The following is a 25362-nucleotide window of genomic DNA, read 5'->3' as shown; positions in this document are numbered from 1 at the left end:
ATGATTTTCCGTTTGACCCAAAAAAAAAAAAAAAGAAGAATTTCGGGGACAACCTTTTTCTACTACCTATATTATATTAGTACAAAGATCACATTCCGGACTTCCTGAATCGCATTTGAAGCAGAAGAGCAATGATCAATCTCTCTCTGCCATCTCCCGCGAATTTGGTCCCGCCTCCGCCCAAAACCCTAAACCCATCCCGCCAAAAGACACCCCCAAGCAAAACCCTCAGAAATCCCAACTTTGAACACTTGAAGAACCGCCTGATCCATCAAGCCAATGTGGGCCACCTCCGCCAGGCAATCTCGACACTTGATCTCATGACCCAACAAGGCCTCACCCCCGACCTCTTCACCTACTCCCTCCTCCTCAAATCCTCCATCAGAACCCGCCAATTCCATCTGGGTAAGCTCGTCCACGCCAGACTATCCGAGTCGCAGCTCGAGCCCGACTCGGTCTCCCTCAACTCACTAATCAGCTTGTATTCGAAGAACAACGACTGGGTAACGGCCAATGCTATCTTTGAAAACATGGGTGAGCGTCGAGACGTGGTTTCTTGGAGCGCAATGATCTCGTGCTTCTCACATAATGATATGGAATCGAAAGCTATATCTACTTTTGTTAAGATGCTTGAGTTTGGAGAATACCCCAATCAGTTTGGCTTTGCCGCTGTGATTCGGGCATGTTCGAATGCTAAGAATGCTTGGATTGGGGATGTAATTTTTGGGTCTATGATAAAGACTGGGTATTTTGAGTCTGATGTGTGTATTGGATGTGCATTGATAGAGATGTTTGTGAAGGGAAGTGGTGACTTTGATTCAGCGAAGAAGGTGTTCGTCAGAATGCCTGACAGAAATTCAGTGTCTTGGACTTTGATGATAACTAGATCTTCTCAGATGGGTAATCGAAAGGAAGCCATTGAGTTGTTTATCGATATGATAGAGAGCGGTTATATGCCAGATAAGTTTACTTTTACTAGTTTGGTTTCTGCTTGTGCAGAGTTAGGGCTATTATCGTTTGGGCAGCAATTGCATGCTCAAGTGGTCAAGTATGGGTTGGCTTTCAATGTTTGTGTTGGCTGTAGTTTGGTTGACATGTATGCGAAATGTGCGGAAGATGGATCTATGGTTAATTCAAGGAAAGTTTTCGATCTTGTCCCCGATCATAATGTTATATCTTGGACTTCGATTATCACAGGTTGTGGGCAGAGCGGAAAGCATAGTAAGGAAGCCATTGAGCTCTATTGCAGGATGATCGAGGATCAAGTTTTACCTAATCATTTCACCTTTTCCAGCCTTTTCAAGGCATGTAGTAATCTTTCTGATCCTGATACTGGTGAACAGATTTATGCACATGTGGTGAAAATGGGTCTTGCAGCAGTTAATTGTGTCGGGAATGCTCTTATTAGCATGTATGTTCGATCTGGTAGGATGGAAGATGCTAGGAAAGCTTTCAATATTCTATTTGAGAAGAATTTGGTTTCTTACAACACAATTGTTGATGGATGCACCAAGAATATTGATTCGAATGAAGCCTTTGGAGTATTCCATCAAATTGAGGTTACTGGGTTCGTGCTCGATTCTTTCACATTTGCCAGCCTCTTGAGTGGAGCTGCTAGTATAGGTGCAGTTGCTAAGGGTGAACAAATTCATGCTCGGTTACTAAAGGCAGGGTTCGAGTCAAATCAGCTCATAGCTAATACTCTAGTTTCCATGTATTCAAGATGCGGAAACATGGAAGCTGCTTTGCGAGTTTATTCCAAAATGGAACATTTGAATGTGGTATCATGGACTTCTATTATAACAGGGTTAGCAAAGCATGGGTTCGCAACAAGAGCATTGGAAATGTTCCAAGAAATGCTTAATGCAGGTATAAAGCCAAACGAGGTCACCTATATTGCTGTTCTATCAGCTTGTAGTTACGTAGGTATGATCGATGAGGGGTGGAAGCGCTTCAACTCAATGTACAAAGAGTACGGAATAAGCCCTAGAATGGAACACTATGCATGTATGGTTGATTTGTTAGGCCGGTCAGGCTTCTTAGAGGAAGCCAGGCAGCTCATCAACTCAATGCCTTTCGAAGCTGATGCTTTGATCTGGCGCACATTGCTTGGAGCTTGTCGAGTCCACGGTAATATCGCGCTTGGGAAACAGGCTGCTGAAATGGTTATTGAGAAAGAGCCAAATGATTGAGCAGGGTACATTTTGCTCTCAAACTTGTACGCTTCCGTGGGCCAATGGTACGAGGTAGCAGAAATTAGAAAAACCATGAAAAAGAAGAATTTGGGAAAAGAAGCTGGCAGTAGCTGGATAGAGATAGAAAATTCGGTGCATAAGTTTCACGTGGGAGATACATCCCATCCCCAAGCGGAGGAAATATACGAAGAACTTGATCAATTGGTTACCGCGATAAAGGAGGTGGGTTATGTCCCTGATACAAGCTCTGTTCTTCAAGATGTTAAGGATGAACAGAAGGAGGAATTTCTGCTGCAACACAGCGAGAAAATTGCCGTGACATTTGGTCTTATTAACACATCAAAACCTAAGCGTATTACTGTATTTAAGAATCTTCGCGTGTGTGGAGATTGCCATAATGCTATGAAGTACATATCGATGGTAAAGGAGAGAGAAATTGTTTTGAGGGATTCTAACCGGTTTCACCATTTCAAAAATGGGATCTGCTCCTGCAATGATTACTGGTGATGACCGTTTCTTGAGCAAGACAATTTCATTCTTTCAGTTTTGAAGGTCTCGGCTACTAAATTTTTAACTGCAATCTTCTTCATATTGTAGATTTCGGAGGTAAATATGTATTGCATTGATTGCAACCAAAACCTGTTTTACAATTCAATGTCTTCATTTTGCTTTCAGCAGGCGTAAGAGGTATTGGAAATTTGTTACCAAAAATGCTGAAGCGAATTTGCCGATACTGGATTTATCAATTTTGAAATATGCCAATTGAGGGCTTTCAGCCTGGGTATGGGGTATTGGAAATTTGTTACCAAAAATACTGAAGCGAATTTGCAGATGCTGGATTTTTCAAAATTGAAATATGCCAATTGAGGCGTTTTCATGCCAACGAAGACGTTTGTAGCTTCCTTTTCGACTTGTTCCAAAATATGAACCGTCAACAGATTTAAACCATTCACTTTCTCGTCACCATGCATGAAAATTTCTCCTTCTGAGTACAGGCCCAAGGAAATGCTGTGGAGCAAACACAAATGTAGGCATTGCTTCCACGCGGATTGCATCCATGAATGGCTTCGCACAAATGCTCCTTGTTCAGTCTGTAGGAACTCTCTTGATCGGTCTCTGCGGGCTCAAGCAGTGTAGATTTTGGTTTTTTATTTTTATTTTGTCTTTTTGTTAAGTGCAATTGAAGTACTTAATGACTTGCTAGAGATCATTGCATGTGTTAAGAAAAGAAAGAAAGAAAGAAAAAGTTGATAGAATCACAAAAGGGAAAGCAGACCTGTTAAGTGATCAATGTCTCTAGCTTCTTGCAAATTTAATAATCTCTGGATGGTATCATTCAATTTGACCACAAGAACGAGATTTATCAGCAATATTTCCAGTAAATTTCCAAACAACTATACCACAAGCTTTAATCTGCAAAAGTCTTAGTTTTTGTTACGGTACAAAATGTTTCTTAGCTACCATGGACTACAACAAAGGGATAGAAATCCCATCAATAACTCTAGAAAAGACGATAAAAGTAACGTTACGAATTGGGCGTGATCTTCTAATACCAGTACATTGGAGGCAAATCACTTACTCAAAGCACAACAGAAGCTCTATGGTAAGGCTATAGATCGGTAAATTAATATCTCACGGTGTCACGTATCAATTGATGATAAAGATAGTGGTTTTATCTTTCTCACTCGGATTCAACAATAACTTCCAACTCACTGTTAAAAGGCCTTCCACTCGCTTGACCCGTGGCCAAAGTTGGATTTGTAGAGGCAAATGGATTGGGAGGCTTGATCAGAGTGTCTTCATCTCCTTCCAACATTTGAATCACACCATGCATTGGAGGCCTGTCAACTGGATACCATTGAATGCACCAAAGTCCTACGATTGCCAACTTTTTTGCAATCTTGGCATCTCCTTCATCTTGAATATGAATTCCTAGCTCTTCTCCACTATCCAAACGATTGTAAATCCATTCGGGAAAATAAATTTGGTTAGTGCTATTGACCATTACATCGAAATTCTTTTTTCCTCCTACCATTTCAAGCAACAACATTCCGAAACTATAAATATCTGATTTGTATGACACATTCCCGAAGTTCCTTGAGAACACTTCTGGTGCAATATAGCCAATGGTACCGCGAGCAGTAGTCATGGATACAACACTTTGTTCCTTAGAACACAATTTAGCTAGACCAAAATCTGTTATCTTCGGATTCAAGTTCTCGTCCAACAAGATGTTATGTGGTTTAATATCGAAATGAAGGATTTGTTGGTCACATCCTTGGTGAAGATACTCAATTCCTTTGGCTATGCCCATAGCAATTTCTAGCAGCTTTTTCCAACCAAGTAAACGCTTGTCGCGATCAGATGATGCAAACTTTTCCAACGAATCATTTGGTAAGAACTCGTAAATAAGTGCTCTTCTGAATCCGTCGGCACAATATCCAACCAGGCGAACCACATTGATGTGGTGGATTGTACCAATTATTCCCACTTCGTTGATGAACTCTTCTCCATTTCCGTTAGTGCTATTGAGGATCTTAACCGCAACATAAACATCATTGGAAAGTTGTCCCCTGTATACTATTCCATATCCTCCTTGGCCTACTTTGTCCTTGAATTGGTTTGTAATTTTCTTAATATCGGCATAAGAGTATCTTGCCGGCTTCAAAGCTCTATAATCCTCCAAGAACCTCTCAATCTTTAGATGATCCTTTCTCTTTATTTTCTTTTGTCTATAGAACCAATACATTGCAATGAAGATTACAAGAAGCAAAAATGAGCCTAAAGTTTCACATGCAATCTCCCAGTCAGGACCTGTGAAAGATAGAGAAGACCCGTTATATTTTTTCTTTATGTGCTGAAAATGGTGTTTAAAGCTTCAGTCTGACTACTATCTAGGGCCCGTTGTTTGATGGCACTAGCAAGCAGTAGTGCCACGACTTGTGGAGAGTACTTAGTGGATAAGGATGTACATCGTCTAGTAGCCCGCCCAGCCTAGCCCTCTTTTTTAGGGTTTGGGATTTGTGTTTAAGCTTATAGGGTTGGGTTGGGTTGGGTTGAGATTTTATGTCCGTTTAGTAAATGGTATAGGGTTGTGAAAATCACTTAAGGCCCAGCCCGGCCAGATAAAAATAAAAGAACTCCTATTTTTAATACTCCGTAGGATATAGGTATGTAGGTATGTATGTATAGGTATATGTATACTATTATGTTATCCCGATAAGTCTTAAGGTTCTCCTTTTGTAGGTGAGACACCTTGGAGAAGTTTTTGCAAAGTTATAGCTTCATGGATATTGGAGAGTTCCAACTTTTTGAACACTTTAATTACTGTGGGGATATTTAATTATTAGAACTTTTTATGAGTCAGTTTTTTAGTAGTGATGAAAAAACTTAGAACTTTAAGTTTAATTATTTCGGTTGTCAATTCTAATTTGTGAGCATCATGATTGATTAATTTATGTTTGGGTACAATGCTTTAGAAAAATAATGGTCTTATTGGATAGTTTTGGGAAATAAAATTTTAATTGAACAGAGCTTGAGATTATTAATTGAAGCCCGATTATTTATTAGGCGGGCTTGGGTATGAGTAAGTCGCATTATTATTATTATGAAGTGTAAGCCCACGTCAATGTTTGTGCATCCCCACCCAGTGAAATACCTTCAACTTTGATACACACGTTACATAGACCACTATAATATTGAACACCCAATATTTTAAAATGTTAAACTTGGACGCTTATCTCAGTCCCAACCGTGGAGCTAATTGTCAAAATTTACCATGTTGATTCAATTGATTTCCCCGCAGAGGGAAACAATCTACTTAATTCGTTTCACCACAAATAATGGGAGTAGTAGATAATTAGTATACTAATTTTAATCGGAGAAGTTTTAATTAGTATTTTCTTTTCAAATTTTATGAAATTTATGGTTCTTTCATCTTTGATAACTACCATCAAAAAAATTTCCGGAGATGCCACTATTAGTGTAGGAGATGTAGAAGCCCACCGAATTAAAAATAATGGGATTAATAATACAAAATCTCCCATGGTTGAATTAGATATTCCCACGTTATGAAATTTTGAATTTAATTTTGTTCACCCTCCTAAAAAGATGGTGAACATTATCCTTATTCTTATTGGTTGAAATAGTATGAATCCCACCGCAAAATAATGTCATGCTTCTCAAAAAGTGTACCTACACTATTTCAACTAATAAAATAGATGATAACTTTCACCCCTTTTTTTTTAAAGAGGATGAACAAAATTGAACTATGAGATTTTACCTCGTCCAAGCCATGACCTCTAGAAATCAAGCTTAGTTGAGTTGGTTTTGCTTATGTGTCTCTCCAGTGGTGGCCAGTGTTCGAACCCCACGAAGAACAAGTTTGGATAACCTCTGAACTTCGTTGACTAACATACTAACATTCTCCTATGCCAAAAAAAAAAAAAACCCATGACCTCTCACAAGGCTGTAGGTTGTAGCCAAATGGGACAATTGTAACTTCAAAAAACGGATCCGGATCCGGATCCAAAAAAAACAGCACTTGCTTTTTCTAAGAAGTTTAACAAGATCTATTGTTGTGGGGGTTAATTACTTGTTGCCCCCTTTATCTATACACATTTTTCACTTTACCCCTTCCTACTATAGAACGCTACAACCTACCCCATTTATCTTCTAATTCCTAACACATAAGGCCTGTCGTTAGTTTTTATTTTTTTATCCGATCATGCTGTTAGTCTGGGATCCAAAAAATCATCAAAGGGGCATGTGCATGTTACATGATCTGTAAAAAATAAAAAAAAATTAAGTGCTTTAATTTTCAATCTGTTTGAATCGATGCTAAAATCTTATGTCTTTGATTATTTTATCTTAAAGAATCATAATTAATTTTTGGCTCTAGGGCTCTTGTTAGTTAGTATACTCCGTATCATAATATTTGTACCGGTTCAAACAGATTAAAAATTGGAGCACTTAATTTTTTAATCATATTTTTTAATATACTCCGTATAAAGTACTTATGAAAAATTAAGTGCTCCAATTTTTAATCCCTTTGAACCGGTACAAAGATCTTATTTCCATTATCATTTTATTTTAAAGAGTCATAGTTAATTTTTGACTCTAGAGCTCTCATTAATTAGTCCTAAAAAGTAGTAGAACCAAATATCTTTTAGGGCTAACTAACGAGAGCCCTAGAACCAAAAATTAATTATGATCTTTTGGAATAAAATGATCAGAGAAATAAGATCTTCACACCGATTCAAACGGATTGAAAATTAGAGCACTTAATTTTTTTCTTTTTACAGATCATGTGACATGCACATGCCCCTTTGACGATTTTTTGGATTCCAGATTAACGGCAGGAGCGGATTAAAAAAAAAAGACTAACGGCAGGCCTTATGTGTTAGGAATTGGAAGATAAAGGAGGTAGGTTGTAACATTCTATAGTTGGAGGGGATAAAGTGAAAAATGTGTATAAATAAAGGGGACAACAAGTAATTAACCCTTGTTGTGGGTATGCAAAGTTCCTTTTAACTTCCTCTGGTTCGAGCTTGCAAATGAAACAAATGGGAGAGTAGAGAAAGAGGGTACCCAAAAAACTTGCCTTCAACTCGATGGTGCCATTTCAATTGTAGATCAGCTTGTTGAAACGCCTCGATCGGAACCGACAAATCATACATCTTTCTGCAAGATAGCATCAAGGGCGGATCATGGTAATAGATAAGCCCCTCACCATACTCGGCATACACTTCAGGACCATCACCACTGAAGCAAGTGACGGAAAACGAAAAGCCCAGTTTCGTTGAAGGGCAACTGAATAAACTAAAATTGAACGTTTTTTCAAATTGAAAGGGAGTGGCGGACAAATGGAGGTTTTGAAGCTGCTGTGGGAAGCAGCTGTTTGGGTCTTTAATCTGAATCAGTCGGGATTTGTAATCGATGTGGGTGACTAGAACTTTGACCGAATTAGGGAGGTTGAGAACGGTGGCGTTGTTGTTTGGAGAGCAAGAGAGGTCGAAGCTGTGGTAGCCGCAGTGTTGTGGGTGGTGGTTCTTTAGACGGAATGGGAAGTGGATTGGTGGACCGTAATCGGAGCATGTTTTTGGAGTACTGCAATCGTCCTGGGCTGTGGAAAGGCTTAGGAGAAAGAAGAGGAAAAAATATATGGACATGGTGCTATTCTCCTATATAAAATATCTCTCGCTCTCTCTTTCCGAAAATCTTTTGTAGAGTTGTAGTTCCATTTTGCTATAGAAATAGATTCGTTTAAGAGCATCTCCAATCCATTTTTATTTTTCCAAAATAGAGATGGATGTGACACATTGAGGGGAGATTTTATAATTTATTCTCTTTTTTCTTCACTTTTTGTACTTTTTGGGAGAATTTTTGAGGAACCCACCGTCCTTTTTAGAGTTTGGTCCTCCAAAAGTAAATTTGGTCCTCTAAAAATGGAGGACAAAAAGTAAATTTGGAGTACAAAATTTCTCCAAACTCTAAAAAGGACGATGGGTCCCTCAAAGATTCTCCTAAAAAGTACAAAAAATGAAGAAAAAATGGAATAAATTACAAAATCTCCCCTCAATGTGTTACATCCATCCTCTATTTTGGAGGAAATAGAGATGGATCAGAGATGCTCTAAAAAAGGTTTGAGATGAACGTTTGTGTGGCTCCCTTTCTTCTCAGCAATCAGTGTTCAAAGTCACCGATATTGACCTTGACTTATTGAGCTCCCCATGTTTATCTATCTTTTATCTTCATTTCTATTCACTGAATTTCGTTTATCATTTTCTCCCTTCTCATCAGCTTCGAAACTAAATTTTTTGTCATCCAACAAAAGCAGAACTACTCTCTCTCTCTCTCTCTCTCTCTCTCTCTCTCTCTCCTTTGAGGGAATGGCCCTCGCGCCAGCGGGTAACAAACCCCCTCTTCTTCTTCTTCTCCTCATCCTGTTTTCAGTATCCTGCGACGGAAATCAAAACCAGCAATTTATTAATTCCTGCGGAGACATCCACAACATCTCCTTCCCTTTCCAATTACAAGGCGACCCATCCAACACCTGTAACGACTACCTCTATACTCTTTCCTGCGACAAAAACAATCGCACGGTCCTTCGTCTCTTATCCGGAAAATACTACGTCCAATCAATCGATTACACCAACCACTCAATCCGTCTAGTCAACGTAGGAATCCAAACCAACAATATTTGCTCCTCTTTCCCTCTCTCCTCTTTCAACGGTAGCGATTTCTACCCCCTGAGTTTTTCCTATTATTCGTCTTGGAGCTCGGTCTTGTTCCTCAGTTGTGAGAAACCAGTCCAATCTCCTAGTTACATAAACAGGACTCGTTATTGTAACAGTACTAGAGACAAATCTGGAAATGGGTATTATTCGTATGTCGTGGCGGGCAGATATGTTAGGGTTTGGGATTTTGCCGATTCGTGCCTTTTGGAGGTGTCATACATTTCTACGTCGCGGTTGATCAGAAAAAGGGGATCGAATTTGTCGTGGTTGGATCTCAATAAGGAGTTAGGGTATGGGTTTGATATTACGTGGGATTACAACGTTGGAGGCTGTGAAAGATGCAGGAAAAGGGCTTCCTGCTTCGGGGATTCTGTGAATGTCAGCGCCGTTTGTGACTATTCTTGTAAGTGTAATGCTCCCTCCGTCCCTTTTTTTGTGTCCAATATTTTATTTTGGGCTGTCCCTTAATAAGTATCCATTTTGTAAAGTTAGGGGAGTAAAAGTTGGTGTATTGTCTATTTTGTCCCTAAAAGTAGATTTTATTTTGAAAAGTTAGTGAGTAAAAGTGTAATGATGATGGGTAAGTAAGGAAAGTGGAGGAAAAAGTTGATATGAAAAGTATAATGATGATGTCTTTTTAATATGTTGGAGTTACGAAGCAGGACACTTAAAAATAGACGGAGGGAGTAGTGTATTACTCCCTCCCTCTCACAATTTGTTTATTCACTTTTTAACTTTTATTTGTCAGGAACCAAAAGCTACAAAATTATCTTTTTAATTGTCTCTTAGGCCATCCACAGTGGTATAACCAAAAGCCAATTGTTATTAAAGTTAACAATATTAGTGTAAAAAATGGCTCACAATGGAATAATCAAACTTAGCAACATCCTTAGAAATAATCAAATTTTGGGCTTTGGATAACAAAAACTAGCAACTTTTTTCAATAATCAAAATTTGTGAACCCCACACTACATAAGTTAACTAGTTCCAAAATTTATATACACACGTATTTCAACTACTATTTATTATTCTCTTATTCACTTGCTCTATATCTTCTTCGTTTCAACTACAAACTGTTTCTCTTTCTTTTCTTTCAAAAGTGAAACTCATATTTCTCGATCATCTATAATTTAACCCATCGTTGCTGGAGATTAAGATATTTTACTCTTCTTTTCCGTTTCTATTTTAGGCTGCATTCTTATGAATTTAACTTAAATCTGAAAATTGTCTTTATTTGAATTTTTTTCTCATTTTTTAGTTTTGCACCAAACTTTTATGGGTTATTGATTCGTCTCAATGAGAGGAATCTGGAAAAGTGTTTTTTTTCTTTTACTTTTACCCAAGTATTTTGATAAATAATCACTTTTTAGCAAAAAAATTTGATTTTTTCAACTAAAAAGTGGTTATTCATTTTTTGTTCCTACCCCTATGGTTGAGTAATAAAGAACCTTGCAAAAAAAATAAAGAGGAAGAACCTTGCATTCTTTTTCAAATTTAAGAACACATTCGATTTTTTTTTTTTGAAAGATTAAGAGAGTGGTGGATTTGTGATATAGGCTATAGGAACAAGAAAAAAAAAGTTTCGGTGTTGTTTTGATAGATAACACTATGAAGAACACCATATATTCGATATATTTTTGCCAAAAAAAAAAAACATAATGGAGAGAAGTGAATGGCAGAAAATAAAGAGGGAGAGAGAGATTGTGTGAAATTGTAGTGGACCCTTTATTTTGGTTATGAACTAGAAGTGACCATTGTGAACCTCAATATTATTAAACTTAGCAATCTCTTAAGTGAATAATCAAAAGCTGATGTGTCAACTTTTGGTTATTCATTTTTTATTATACCACTGTGGATGGCCTTACTATTTGAAATAAAGTACTCTTTATCAAAAAGTTAGGAGGGCAATTTTTAGAAAGTCGAGCATTTATAGGTGCAATGATTGTATTCTCTTAAAAAGTTGTATTCCTCAAATTGAACAAACAAATTGAGAGAGAGGGAATTTTTAAAAAATTTATTGAAACCGTAAAAAAAGGAGTTTGTTCTAAAGATCCAAAGTCTACATGGTCATGGTGTCCGGGCAGCAAGCTAAGTGCAACCTGCCACATTTCATCAACAATCCAGAATGATTTTATTTTATTTTTTGTGTAATGAACGGGGCTTATTTTATTTACTGTAGTTATTAAAAAAAAAGGTGACGCTATTTATTAGTAGTAAAGTAGTGATTTTCCTTCACTAACATAATTCTTTTCCATCCCAAAATGCAGGCGGCACCTTGTGGAGTCAAATTGTCTGTAAGTATTTGTCCACTGTTCATTTTGAATTTTGTGGAACTGCTGGACTTGTAGACCGAATACATTGGAGGTAACATTTTGTGATTGGCTATCTATGTTTGCATGGACTCCGGTGCGAGTATTGGATCCAAGTGCAAGCGTCAGACCTTTCTAAACTTAAATCTTAGGATACTGGGATATGTGTCTCCAAATTGGGTATGGGTACGGGGACACGTCCTGAACACTTGTTTATCGTATATCTATCTATATTATAAAATAGAGCGATTTTTGTCTATACATACAAATCAGAGCAGCTCTCCAACCGTCGGATCAAATTTTCAATGGTTTATAACCATTCAATCAACTCCTTTAATAAATTATTCTCTTCCTCCCTCTTTCCTTACTTTTTAGGCAATATCGTCTTTTCTGGGGACTGATATATTTGAGTATTTCTATATTTAATAGCGTGCCATTTATTATCAAAACCTTTTCTTCTCCCTATTGTAAATCTTAACTCTATCATTGAGGTGTTGTGCATTGTCCACTCATCCATCAGAGAACTCTATTGAATTCCTTTCTTCCATCAACTGAGGTAGCAATAGAAGAACATTATAAAAACTTAGTCGCAAAAGAATAAACTTTGTTTTTTCTTTTTCACAATAGTAGTGCTTGATAATTTGTCTCAATTGTAAGCCTGTAGCATTCCTTTGATTTGATGGGGGAAAAACTCAAGTTGAAGCATTCGTTAACTTACGAGAAGTGGAGTTTTAAAACTATTCACTTTTTTTTTGGATTAGTTGCTGGTTGAACTATATTGTATACGCGTGTGATATAAGTATTGGTTGATCGTGATATCTATTAACAAATGGTTGTGCATAAGTTAATTAAAATTTTCATTTGGGTATGTGCTCTTACTTTTTTAATGGGTGCGGTATTATTTGTTGTGAAACTATTCTTAGAAGAAATTAGTTCAATTTATCCTATTTGAAGAGAACTTGCAAATTAAATTATAAAATTTTTCATTTGGGTTTGTTAAGTTGTAATGATCACTATAAGGGAAGGATAATTTTTTTAAAAGTTATAATAAAAAAGTATTGTGTCGTGCCTTTTCCTTTTTTTTTATCAATGTGTTGTGTCGTGCTTTAGGCACGGGCAATCACTAGTATATATTATATTGCATAATTTTTTCAAATTATGTGCCATAAATCATATTTAATAATGTATTTAACAAGTAGGGGTTAAGAAAAATATATTTTTGCTATTTTCTTATTTGTGTTCACGTGAAATACTCGAAACATTATTTTTCTAGCTAATGTGATATTCCTTCTCGGTAAATATCGTAACTAGAAAATCTGAGTGCTCAAAATATAGGACTGGGGGGGCTGCTGTCCCTTCAAGGGACAGCAGCGTGTTGTCCCAGCCCAGGAGGCCCCGCTCCAGTCTCGCTCCAATGATCGGAAACGTTCACTTCGTAGAGCTCGTCGAGTTGAACAAGTATGCAAAAAATCAATTTGATCCGATATCTTTAAGTGTCTGATCGGAACACATATAACTTTCCAATAATGGGTTCTAGTAAATTTGATTCAGTGTTTCGGATCCATTCTTTTCAAGACGAAAAGGTTTCGATGAGGCACTTAATGATATCCGATCGAGCTGATTTATAAAAAACTTGTTCAACTCGACGAGCTCTACGAAGTGAACGTTTTCGATCGTTGGAGCGAGACCGAAGTGGAGCCCCCTGGGCCGGAACAGCACGCTGCTGTCCCTTCAAGGGACAGCCCCCCCTCCCAAAATATATACAGGTATAGGACACATCGGCACGGGTGCCGAAACGAAAGATGATGCATGTGACATAGGTGATGGGTATTGAGTTCATATGAGGCAAAGTTCCACTCTCTCTCTCTCTCTCTCTCTCTCTCTCGCATAAATGACTTGTGTTTTCATACCAATGGTTCCAGTTGCTTTTGTCATTTGCTTCCTTGTGATTTGCAAGACTTAGTTGAACGTTCTTCTAGGTTTAGATAGATGCACTTTTCATCACCTCTTTTTTCCTTGACTTCCCGAAATGCCCACCATCGGCCTTTCTCCTCCGCGTCTCGATTTTTCACGTCTTTGCGGTCAACTGGGAAGAAAGAAATGAATGAATGCTCCTAAGGTGTCAAACGTGTCGTGCCATGCTATTTAGCTTCGTGCCAACCGTAATTTGTGTCGTGCGGTGCCGTGTCCGTTTTCTTAATCGTACCATGCCGTGCCGTTTTTAATCGTATCGTATCATGTCGGCCCGTTTACTTAAATCGTGTCGTGCTATGCTGGCTCGTTTACTTAATCGTTTTGTACCATTTTTAAATCGTGTCGTGTCGTGCTCGTGCCGGCACATCACCAACTGATTTTCGTCTGGAAAAAATCTTCCCCAAAAAGCCAACATTCCCGTGTCGTGCCCATGCTGTTTTTTAAAATAGTTTTTAAAAAAAAAATGCAATGTATCGATTATAACTTACAAGTTTGTTTAGTTTCATTTGTCACGACTCACATAACTAAAAGGGAAAATGACGGTCAAAGACGTATTTTGATAATTAATATCCGTCAAGGATATTTTCAACATTAACAAATGTTCTCAGCATGTCCTTGGCAGATATTAATTATCAAAACATGTCATGGGTAGTCATTTTCTCCAACTAAAACAAGCTTGAAATTTTTTGAAATTCCTTAAGCATTTTAACCCAAGCTCGAATAAGTGCATGAACTCTGGTCAAGGCTCTTTTTTCTTCTGGAACAATTTCCGTTTTATAAAGGGACGAGCCCAAAAAGCCAAGGGATGGGTGGGGATGGGGCAGATATAGTGATGAATGATGATGGTGCATGATTGGAGGGTGAGGATGCTGTAACGTGGTGGTCCTGGTGGAGGTTTGGCTTGCAATGGTGTTGGATGTTTGTGGTGGTGATGGTGGCAAAGACGGGTGATTTTTATGGTTATTCTATGGTGGCAAAGGCGGGTGATTTCTATGGTTTGGCTTGCAATGGTATTTTGTGTTGCAATTGTATGGCTACCGTATAAGGTCCCGTTTTTATACAATAGAACTATATAATATATATTAGCTATTCCATTTTTTTTTGCTCGGCTATTAGCTGTTTCATTTAAGAGCACAACTTGATTATTGGGCTTGGTGGTGTGTGATGTGTGCAAAGATCTTGAAAACTTGGGTTCGGTTCCATGAGGTTCTTTTTTGAAACCATTTTGTTAGATTTAGCCATTTTCATTTAGGATTAGATAATAATAACATACAACTCTTGCACTTTTTGTATTTTTGTATTAAGTTACTTATGTTTTAACCTTTTTTTCTTATTTATTGATAGGTTTTTTCAATTTTATTTTTTATCTTGTAATGTTAATTTTACAAACAAAACTCTATTGACTAAAATAAAGTAATAAACTAAAATAATTCATTTTCACAAAATAAAATTTGACTCTTCTTTTTATAAAGTTAAAATTCTTAATGTAGGGGTTCGATTTAGGAGGAGGGACCTTCGCCTGAACTAGTACTTCACTTCCGCTGCTCCGTTCCTCCGCCGCTGGACCTGCAACAAGTCACTAAGGCTGGAATAGCCTTGTGACCCTCCGACGATCAAGTTAGATGTAAGGAGAGTTGCTTTTAGGTCTAGGGTTAGGGGAAGATGGCATACCTCCCAAAGATGAATATCCCTTTGTATTTATAGACCTAGGTTAACTTGGGCTCCAAGCCAGTGCGTGGAGGTCACGCTTAGGTAACCGCCCTTGATGACATCATAGATGATGCCACGGGATAAGACGGTTACGAAGCACATGGGCTGATGATCCTTTTCGCCACGTATCGATCATGGTCCCCTCCTGCTATGCTGCATTCTGCCAAAAGACCCAAACGGAATGCATACCTCGGTAACTTACCGAAGTGTAAACAGGAGACTTGACGCCGAGCGAGTAGACAAAAAGATATACACAGGCCAATGTCAATATGAGGCCTCGGTTGATGGTGGTCCGGTTATATTACCGAGACAATTACCGAAGCCTCCACAATAGCCCCTCAAGTCCCTGGAGCGTTGCACCTCTGCTTCAGGGTCTTGATCCTATCGTATGAGACATCAGGCCTTAGTCTTTCTTTTTAAAGAATAACCGAAAGGTGAAGTTGCTTCGGTAGATTTCGTTCAACCCGCTCCAGAGAAGAGCCACATGTCAGCTATTGCCGAGATCTCAGAATCAAAAGGCTGCCTCGGCACGTGCCATGCCAGTTGATTGGTACGAAACGTCGCTTCGGTGACACGCGTCAACATGCCTAAGGTCTGAATATCCGGCGCCTGTCCTCGGTGCAGAGTCCTTGATACTAGCCGTTCGATGATAACACATGTCGATGATCTAACGGCTCGATGCACGACGCTTCGTTTCCCGCGCAGCTTTCCATCTCTACCAATATAAATAGGAGAGACAGAGGTGAGATCGTCACCCTTTCTTCTGCTTCTGAAGTCGAACCGCCGCCGCCGTATACTTCCAGCTTTCAATCGAGATTTCGATCATTTTGGTTGGGAGATCTTGCACAAACTTGAGGTATGTCGACCTCCTTGCTTTATTCTTCATGTTTTGATCATTGTTTTTGAGTTTTTCGTCATTTTCTTGCACTTGTTACGGTTGAGCAACCGCTCGCCACCGTCTGGTTCAAGGCGGCGCTGGGCTTCTCCAGCGTTGTTCACGCTATTACCGAGGTCTAAACTCATCCCGAGTCTTAGAATCATCCCGAGGCCAAAACACATCCCGAGACCTAGACTCACCTTGATCCCAAGAGAAAGGACTTCTGATTTTTAGAAATTCTTCCGAGAGGGAAATGCTTTTATAGGAAACGATTGTCCGAGGACTCCGAGGGGCGATGACCATTCCGCACCGAGCGCTAGACATTGATTCTTTCCTGAGCAGATAGCTAACGGGTTTTTGTATTCCTTTCCTTGGTTAGGCAGAAGCGAATGGTCATCGAGCTCTCTTCGGACAGTTCCGGTAGTTCAGGCTCTTCTCCTATTGAGATTCCCGAGGACATTCGCCAGACACTTCGGGCGAGAGCATTCTTCCGGACTCCAATCGACTGCGTTGAACCATTTGAACCCTCGAGAGCTCCTCGTGAGGTGACGACGTTTGATTCCCAAGAGATGGAAGCCCCAAGTACCTCGAACCAAGGTCCGGGTCCATTCGCCGATGCCCCCGAGGAGGTACGGGGACGCAGGAGGGCGATGAGGCCATGCCCATACCGAAATCAATACTTTGACGGCTCCTCGGCTTCTTATGCCGAATTCAAGAGGGTATACAGCGTTCCTCATGACGTCGACATTCGGATCTTACCGAACAGCGACCCCAAGGACCTTCCACACCGGGAGGGAGCCCTCATCTTCCCCTTGATGGCTATCACAGAGGGGGGCGTTAGATTCCCCCTTCATCAGTTTGTCCGAAGGGTTCTCCGAGCCCTCTCCCTCACGTCTTCTCAGCTTACGGTGAACTCCTACCGGATCATCACGAGCATTATAGAGCTGAGGAGGCAATACAACCTCACGTTCGGACTCGAGGAGCTCTTCGGCGTATACCTCGTCGGAGTTAACCGGGAGAGCGACCGTCACTACCTCTCCTGTAGGACGGGATACGACACCTTCCTTATCGACCATCTTCCTGACTCAGAAGAGTGGGCGAGTATTTATGTGTCGGTCACAGGGAACTTTATGTTTGGGCCCGGGGAAAGTGCGGACACAGCCACCACAATTCAGTTTGAAACTGGGGCTCCTGGTCGGTAGAAGCATCTTCTTAGCTTTATTTTGTTTGCACATTTTTCTTTCCTCATTGTATACTGATTCTTCCATTCTCTATCTTTCAGCCGAGGGAATCGTTGCGGAGCTTCGGGCAAGGGCTAACCGAGCGCAAATAACAGCTGCTTACGCCATTCCTATCACGAGTCGGTATGCACCTGAACTGCTCGGATACAAACCGACTTATACCGGCTATTTGAAAAAGAAGCCGCGGCAGCAAGGAGTTTCTCGAGGGGGACGAGGACGTGGCCGAGGGAGAAACCAAGGAAGAGGAGAAGGTAGGAGATGAGGAGTTGGGGCGACAGAAGACGAAGTTGGTGATTCTGGTCCCCGAGGCGTGATCCGAGAAGAAATCGACCGGGAAACCCCAGAAAGAACGGGACTTAGTGCAGAGATGACCGGTCGTGGAAGAGAAGTGCTCAACCTTCGGCGCCAAAGGCCACGAGGACGGGGCGCTGGCGTCAGGATTGGCTCACCGGGGGCCGGAGCCTCGAGGGTGACCCCTGTTTCTCCTCGGGAGCCTCCGGAGAAGAGGGCTCGGACCGAGGAAGAAGGCTTCGGACAAGGAAGGGGCGGGGAGCCGATCTTGATAGATGAAACGGGAGCCCGAGGAGATGAGGGAGATGTGGAGAGCCGGGGGGGAACCGAAACGGGGACTCGTGTTCCGGCGAGGGAGGTCCCCTGGGCCCCCGAGGTTCGTCACTACTCGGGGCGCCTGATTCATCATGCTGATAGCGCGTCTTCTAACATTGGGACGGCGTTTGGGCTGCTTCGGTCGTGTATTCTTCCGAAGGATGCCCGAGCTGTTGAGGGGTGCACCGTGGATCTGACAGGAGAGATAGCGCAGGCACTTCTGAAAGTAAGTTACTTCTGAAAGTTTCTTTTCTTACCCCCTTGATCGTTTATTGGAATTTTGATCAATTTTAATTGTGTTGGTAGGCCGGTGCTCGGGTGCTCGCTGTGAACGAACAGTGCCAGGCACGGGAGCAGGAGATGGAGTTGCTGAGGAAGACTCTTGCTCAGAGAGAGGACGACCTGAAAGTGGCGAGGGAGACTTGTGACCTCTACCTAGCCGACTTTCAGCGGTGCGACCGGGAGCGGGTACTTGCCGAAGCGAAAGCCAAAAAAGCTGAGGAGGATGCTGACACATTGAGGGCTGCTGGAGCTCGGGAGGTCGAGTTTGCAAGGAACAAAGGCTATGATGAGGGCTGGGATGCTGCCGGAGTAGAATATAAGAAGCAGGTCCGGGAGATAGAAGCCGAGCTCTTCAGGGATCGGTTCTTGGACGGACTTCGGTACGGCCACGAGGCCTTGATAAGCAAGCTTACTCTGCCAGAGGGTTCGGAGCTTCGAACCGTGCCTGAGCCCCCTCCTGAAGAGCTCGTGCTACCGGAGGAGGAAAACGAGCAGGTGCCGATCCAGGAGCCCCAAGCAACCGAGGAGCCAGCTGACCTTAGTGCCCCTGTTCCCTGATGAAGCATAGGAACTTTATATTTTGTAACTCTGAAAAAGTACTTTAATTTTTGCTTGAATGGTCGGTTTACTGGACGGCTCCGGACATTTGGAGTTTGCCGTTCCAGGGATTGTAATCGTTTGATACTTGAAGCAGTACCCTTTTTGTTTATTGTTCGTGAATGAATGCTCTTCTTTTCTTGAATGTTTTTATCTTTGAAATGCTTGTTTGATTGGTTTGCTCCTTAGGTTATGATGCCCCTGCTTCGGTGGGACTTAAAAAGTTTGTAGAAACAAGTTTAACCGAAGCATTAACCGAATCGTTTTGCCAAGCATAAAAAAGATGTTTAATCAAGAAAAAGTGACTCGTTCCGAAGCCCCAGCTTAGTAGGACCGAATCAGAACCACTCATTGTAATGAACTTTTGACATTGCACGCCCCTGCTGATTAATAGAAATGAGCCTATCGAGCAGAGGCGGGATGGTATTACTGCTAGGGACGTAGGCCGAGGTCACGAAGTGGTACGGCTTTTGCCATAGGTTAGTGACGCAGCGAGTCCGAACAGAGAGAAATTTTTGATGGGTCGGTGTAAGGGGCTCGGAGAAAAAGGCCGAGTATCCTTACAGCGAGTGACCAAAAATTTAGACGACCGAAAAGGCCCGGGCGACTTGGTGGGAATTTTTCTCCGAGGGTATCACCTATGGGAGAACAATATCCCTGAAGTCGGTATAAAATGGTCCGGGCAAGAATAGACCAAGCACAAGTAATTTAAACAATCAGTGTACGAATAGTGCCAAAGAGAATTCTCATTAAAACTCGGGGTATTGTCAATACATAAGTAGATTGCCTTCAAAACTTTCTCAAAAGAAAATGCAACGTAATAAGGACAAAACGGGCTTCGGTAGCCGAGCACTATCCGTAGAACTTCTTCAAATTGTTGGCGTTCCATGACTTAGCAATGGGGGAACCATCCAGTTTCTCCAATTTGTAATTACCCGAACCGAGGTGCTTGAGAACTCGGTAAGGACCCTCCCAATTGGGCATTAACTTTTGCTTTTTGGACTTCTCCACCACCTTTTTCCAAACGAGATCGTCAGGCTTAAACGACCGGAGGCGCACGCTTCGGTTGTAACCCTTTGCAACCTCCTGTTGGTATGAAGCGAGCTTTATCCTTGCGTTGTCCCATTCTTCTTCGGCTAAATCGAGGTCCGAAGCAATGGTGGTATTGTTGACCGACTCATCAAAATTTTCTGTTCTCATTGTTGGGAGTCCGACTTGGAGTGGGATGACCGCCTCCATTCCGAATGCCAAGGAAAAAGGTGTGCGACCGGTTGATCGCCGAGGCGTCGTACGATAGCCCCAGAGTACCCTGGGCAGCTCTTCGGCCCACTTTCCTCGCCGTGACTCGAGTCGTCGCTTTAGCCCGGATGAAATTGCTTTGTTTGCCGCCTCAGCCTGTCCGTTGCCCTGGGGGTAAGCCGGAGTGGACGTGTCCCATTTGATACCGTATTCGTCAAGCAGAGCCCGGTACTTCTGTCCTGTAAACTGCCCTCCATTGTCAGTAATTATGGCGAACGGCACACCGAAGCGTGAGATGATGTTGCGCCACACAAAGCGGATGACGTCTGTTTCTTCGATGGTTACCAGGGGCTCGGCCTCGACCCATTTCGAGAAATAATCTGTTGCGGTTAAAAGGAACTTGAATCCACCCGGAGCGACTGGGAGCTTTCCAACGATATCCATGCCCCATTGGGAGAAGGGCCAGGGGCTGGTGAGAGGGCTCAGGTCCCGGGCCGGCTGATGGATAATGGGAGCGAACATCTGGCACTTTTTGCAACGCTTGACGAACTCTTCAGCGTCCTTCTTCATTGTCGGCCACCAGTATCCCTGAGTGAGGGCTCGGTGGGCGAGCGATCGTCCACCGGAGTGACAACCGCTGTCACCGGCGTGAAGCTCTTCGATAATGCCCGGAACTTGATGTGGGTGTGCAACCAATAAGTACGGCCCGGTAAACGATCTTCGGTAAAGCTTGCCGTTGGGATTGAGCCAGAAGAGGGCAGCTTTGTTGCGGAGTCGGTGGGCGTCCTTTTTGTCGGTGGGAAGGGAGTCTTCCCTTAGGTAAAGGACGATTTCATCCATCCAGCTCGGACCGAGCTCTATGTTGAGTACTTCCTTCTGTAGGTCTTCGAGTTCAAAACTGGGCTTGTCAATAGAATTGAAGGAAATGGATCGGTGCCCAGTGCATGAGAATGCCGAAGCGAGACCTGCCAGGGCGTCGGCGTGGGCGTTCTGTTCCCTTGAAATATGCTCGACTCTGATTGCTTTAAAGCGTTGAATGAGCTGGACTGCGGCGCTTAGGTAGGTACGCATGCGGTCATCCCGAGCTTCGTATTCTTCAGAGAGTTGGTTAACCACCAACTGGGAGTCGCTGTAAACGACGAGCTCTTCGATGCCAATGGCTTCGGCAGTCTTGAGTCCGGAGATCAACGCCTCATATTCGGCCTCGTTGTTAGAGGCTGGGAAATTGATGGAGAAGGAGCTTTCGTGCAAGACACCGGAGGGTGAGAGAAGAACGACGCCCGCACCTGCGCCTCGGCTGTTGGATGCGCCATCGACGTACATTTTCCATACATCTCCGTGAAAGAGCTGCCAAGCTGTGCTAGGGTTGGCCTGGAGTACTGCTTCGGTGCTCGGTGGGGGTGCCGAAGCAGATACGTTGGGCGGTGTAAGCTCTGCGATGAAGTCAGCCAGAACCTGAGCCTTTATTGCTGTCCGAGGCTGAAAGTGGATTTCGAAATTGGCAATCTCAACGGCCCATTGTGAAATTCGGTTGGAGAGATCGGCCTTTCGGAGAAGAGATTTGAGGGGGAACTCGGTCAGGATGATGATGCGATGAGACTGGAAGTACGGGGCAAGCTTTCGGGAGGCTGAGATTAGGGCGAGCACGAGCTTCTCCAGGGGGAGGTAGCGCGTCTCGGCGGGAGTCATGGTTTTGCTGGAGTAGTAGATTGGCTGGTGCTCCCGACCCTCCTGTCGGACGAGCACCGAGCTGACGGCGTGCGGGGAGATAGCTAGATAGAGGAACAGGTCTTCCTGGTCCCTTGGAGTGACGAGGAGTGGAGCCGTGGAAAGATACTCCTTTAGTCGCTGGAGGGCTTGGTCACATTCTTCTGTCCAGTTGAAGCTTCGTCGGCTGCCTTTTAGTAGAGCGAAAAATGGCTGACATTTGTCCGAGGAGCGACTTATAAACCGATTCAGAGCAGCAGCCATCCCGGTTAGACGCTGAACATCGCGCTTGTTGTGGGGAGCCGAGAGCTGATCAATTGCTTGAATTTGGGAAGGGTCGGCCTCAATACCGCGCCGGGAGACGAGATGGCCGAGAAATTTTCCGGAGCTAACGCCGAATACGCATTTCTCGGCATTGAGGCGGAGTTTGTGGCGCTTGAGTATCTCAAAGACTTCGGCAAGGTGAGTTAGATGATCACCGGCGCGAAGACTTTTAACCACCATGTCGTCAATGTATGCCAGCATAGTGTCTCCCAGTAATTGCTCGAACATCTTGGTTATCATTCGCTGGAAGGTTGCTCCGGCATTTTTCAAACCGAAGGGCATTACGAGGTAACCGAAGATCCCGTGGGGGGTAATGAAGGCGGTGTTCTCGATATCGCCTTCGCTCATGGCGATCTGGTGGTAGCCCCGGTACGCATCCAAAAAGTTGAGTCGCTCGTGACCAGAGGTGGCGTCGACAAGCTGGTCGATTCGGGGAAGAGGAAAGAAGTCCTTCGGGCAGGCATCGTTAAGGTTGGAGTAGTCGACGCAGACACGCCATTTGCCATTCTTCTTCTTGACTACGACGGTGTTAGCCAACCACTTGGGGTACTGGACCTCTCTGATTGCCCCAGCGTTTAGGAGTCGGTTGACTTCTTCAATGACGGCCTCGGAGTGAATGGGAGAGGACCGTCGTGCTTTCTGTACGACCGGTCGCTTGGCTTTGTCGATGTTGAGCTCGTGGCATATGAAAGAGGGATCGAGCCCCGGCATCTCGTAGGGAGTCCAGGCGAACACTTCAATGTTTCGGTTGAGAAAAGCTACCGTCTCATTCCGATCAGTGTCACTAAGTGAGGAACTGACAAGGAAGAAGCGGGAGCCGTCCTCGGTGATTGGGATTGTGGCCACATCTTCGACGGTTTTGTCGTCGGGGGATCTACCGACGTCCTCCAAAACTGGGGCTTCTGGTGCTTCAATGAGATTCACCCGGGGGGTCTGTTTGGTGCTTCGGACAGCGTTGACGTAGCACTGCTTGGCCGCGGTCTGGTCTCCGTACAGGTCTTCCTGGTGTCCGTTAGTGCCGATGAAACGTACCACTTGGTGATAAGTGGAGGCAATCGCTTTAAGCCTATGTAGCCAGGTTCGACCAACAATGGCGTTATAAGGGCCAGGGACGTCGACCACCACAAAGTCTATTTCAAGCGTTACCGAGCCGGCACGGACAGGAAGAGTGATCATACCGATGGGCCAGACAGGAGCTCCGTTGAAGCCGATAAGGGGAACTTCGGAAGGACGGAGGTCGGTCTCGGGAATCTTCAGATCCTTGAAAAGGGAGTAGTACATGACTTCGGCAGAGCTGCCCTGGTCTACGAGGACGCGACGGACGTTGAAATTTCCGATGCGTAGCGTGACCACGAGGGCGTCGTTGTGGGGAAGCTGGACGCGGTCGAGATCCTTCTCGATAAACGTTATCGTCCATTTGGAGCCGTCGTCGGTTCTGGGGCGCTTCGGTTCGGGGCCAACTAGCATGACCTGCTTGGAGGAGGAGGCTTCATTCAATTTTGCCCGGATGACTCGGGCGGCTTCGGGGTTCAAGGGACCGTGTATGACGTTGATTGTCTGTACCTCTTCCTCGGTATGTGATTCGGTCCTCTGTGTCCGAGCCGTCGTCTTCTCGTGATCGATGAAGTTGCCGAGGTGGCCACCAGCAACAAGCTGTTCCAAGTAGGCCTTGAAGGGCTTGCATGCTGTGGTGAAGTGACCTTGCTCGCTATGGTAGCTGCATCGAACGATGGGATTCTTGATTTTCCCATTTTCGGTTCCGAGCTTTTGATTGGGGAAGGAGAAGAAGGGCTGATCCTTCACTTGATCAATGATCCGGTAGATGGGAATGGTGAAGACGGTCTTTTCGGCGTTGAAGTCACTTGGCTTCGGCCCCCTCCTCGGCGACTGCTTGATCGTGTTGACCTGTTTCTTCGGGGTTGAAATAGGTGCGGAGGTCGGTATGGATACCGAAGTGTTCAACGCTTTTGAACTTGTAGGCTTCCCGATGCCTCTCTCTGCCTTGGACTCGATGAGCTGACACCAGTTCTCGATTCGAGTCATAAGGTCCTTCATAGAGTTCGGCTTATGGCGAGCGAGGTCGTCGTAGACTTGCTCGTCCTGGGATGTGAGACCGAGCTTGAATCCTCGGGCAGAGATGACACCGTCGCAACCTTCTATCTCATTGAACAACTCCCAATAACGGCCGGTGTACTGCCGAAGCGTTTCGTCGTTCCTCTTACGGAGGGCTAAGAGGGAGTCGATCTCCTTCTCGTGCTTGTTGCTCGTTACGAACCGTGCCATGAAGGCGTCACAGAGGGAATCGAACGAGGAGATTGACCGAGCCGGGAGTTGATTGAACCAGGTGAGGCCAAGGTTGCCGAGGCTTGCTGGAAACACTTTGCACAGGAAAGCATCGTCCGAGGGTTCATTCCGAAGAAATAGAGACATGACGGTTTTATACTGGACCAGATGAGTGTACGCCTCGGTCTTGCCGTCATATTTTGCGAACTTGGGTTGGGAGAATCCTTTGGGTGGGGTAACCGAGTCGATCTCTCTTGTGAATGGAGAGGTCGAGAGTCGTGCAAGTCGCGCATCGCGATGAGGTCGGATCGAACGGTCGGGGCCGTCTGGACGCTCAGTCGCTGTACGTTTCTTGGGGACGAGTTTGTCCAATCGTTCGTGCTCCTTTCTCTTTGGATCGATACTAACCGTTTTTCTGGGAAAACGCTCCTGGCGATGATGTCGGTAGCTATCCCGAGCGGAAGCCTCGAGGCGCTCGGTGACCGGGCTCCTGCTGTTTGCGCCGCCGGGGTGCGAGACGATGGGACTTCTGGCTCGGGGGCCCTTCAGGCGCTCCCGGTATCCTCTGGTCTGGATCTCGACAAGGCCGTCATCTCCCCTGGATGCCCTTGTGAGGCTAGGGGTAGATTCCCGGCCTGTCCTGCCCACAAGGACGGAGTGGGTGGAGGAGGCAGAGACGCTCCCACCACCGAGCCTGTCAAAGGCCGATGGCCTCCTTCGAAGTTTCGCAGGAGAGCGAGAACGGTCCCTGCGCGATGTTTCTTTTGGGGCTCGTGTGTC

General features: G+C 43.8%; 3 protein-coding genes and 1 pseudogene across 3 annotated transcripts; 2 read left to right on the top strand and 2 right to left on the bottom strand.

The window, feature by feature from the left end:
- Nucleotides 1-79: 79 nt before the first annotated feature.
- LOC131319752 (pentatricopeptide repeat-containing protein At3g49170, chloroplastic-like) lies at nt 80-3134 on the top strand (annotated as a pseudogene).
- Nucleotides 3135-3554: 420 nt separating this feature from the next.
- On the bottom strand, nt 3555-5264 carry LOC131319767 (rust resistance kinase Lr10-like). Its single transcript, XM_058350162.1, has one exon. It carries the CDS (start codon nt 4942-4944, stop codon nt 3877-3879), a length of 1068 nt encoding a protein of 355 aa, XP_058206145.1. The 5' UTR covers nt 4945-5264; the 3' UTR covers nt 3555-3876.
- Nucleotides 5265-7710: 2446 nt separating this feature from the next.
- Nucleotides 7711-8375, bottom strand: LOC131319779 (RING-H2 finger protein ATL22-like). The gene has a single exon (XM_058350172.1). It carries the CDS (start codon nt 8363-8365, stop codon nt 7724-7726), a length of 642 nt encoding a protein of 213 aa, XP_058206155.1. The 5' UTR covers nt 8366-8375; the 3' UTR covers nt 7711-7723.
- A 485-nt stretch (nt 8376-8860) lies between these two features.
- On the top strand, nt 8861-13321 carry LOC131319769 (uncharacterized). Its single transcript, XM_058350163.1, has 2 exons — nt 8861-9836; nt 11701-13321. Exons 1-2 carry the CDS (start codon nt 8927-8929, stop codon nt 11799-11801), a joined length of 1011 nt encoding a protein of 336 aa, XP_058206146.1. The 5' UTR covers nt 8861-8926; the 3' UTR covers nt 11802-13321.
- The last annotated feature ends 12041 nt before the right edge of the window (nt 13322-25362 follow it).

The sequence above is a fragment of the Rhododendron vialii genome, chromosome 3a (assembly GCF_030253575.1).
Source record: "Rhododendron vialii isolate Sample 1 chromosome 3a, ASM3025357v1".
NCBI lineage: Eukaryota > Viridiplantae > Streptophyta > Magnoliopsida > Ericales > Ericaceae > Rhododendron > Rhododendron vialii.
The sequence above is the reverse complement of the archived record's forward strand: the minus strand, read 5'-3'. Positions and strand labels throughout refer to the sequence as shown.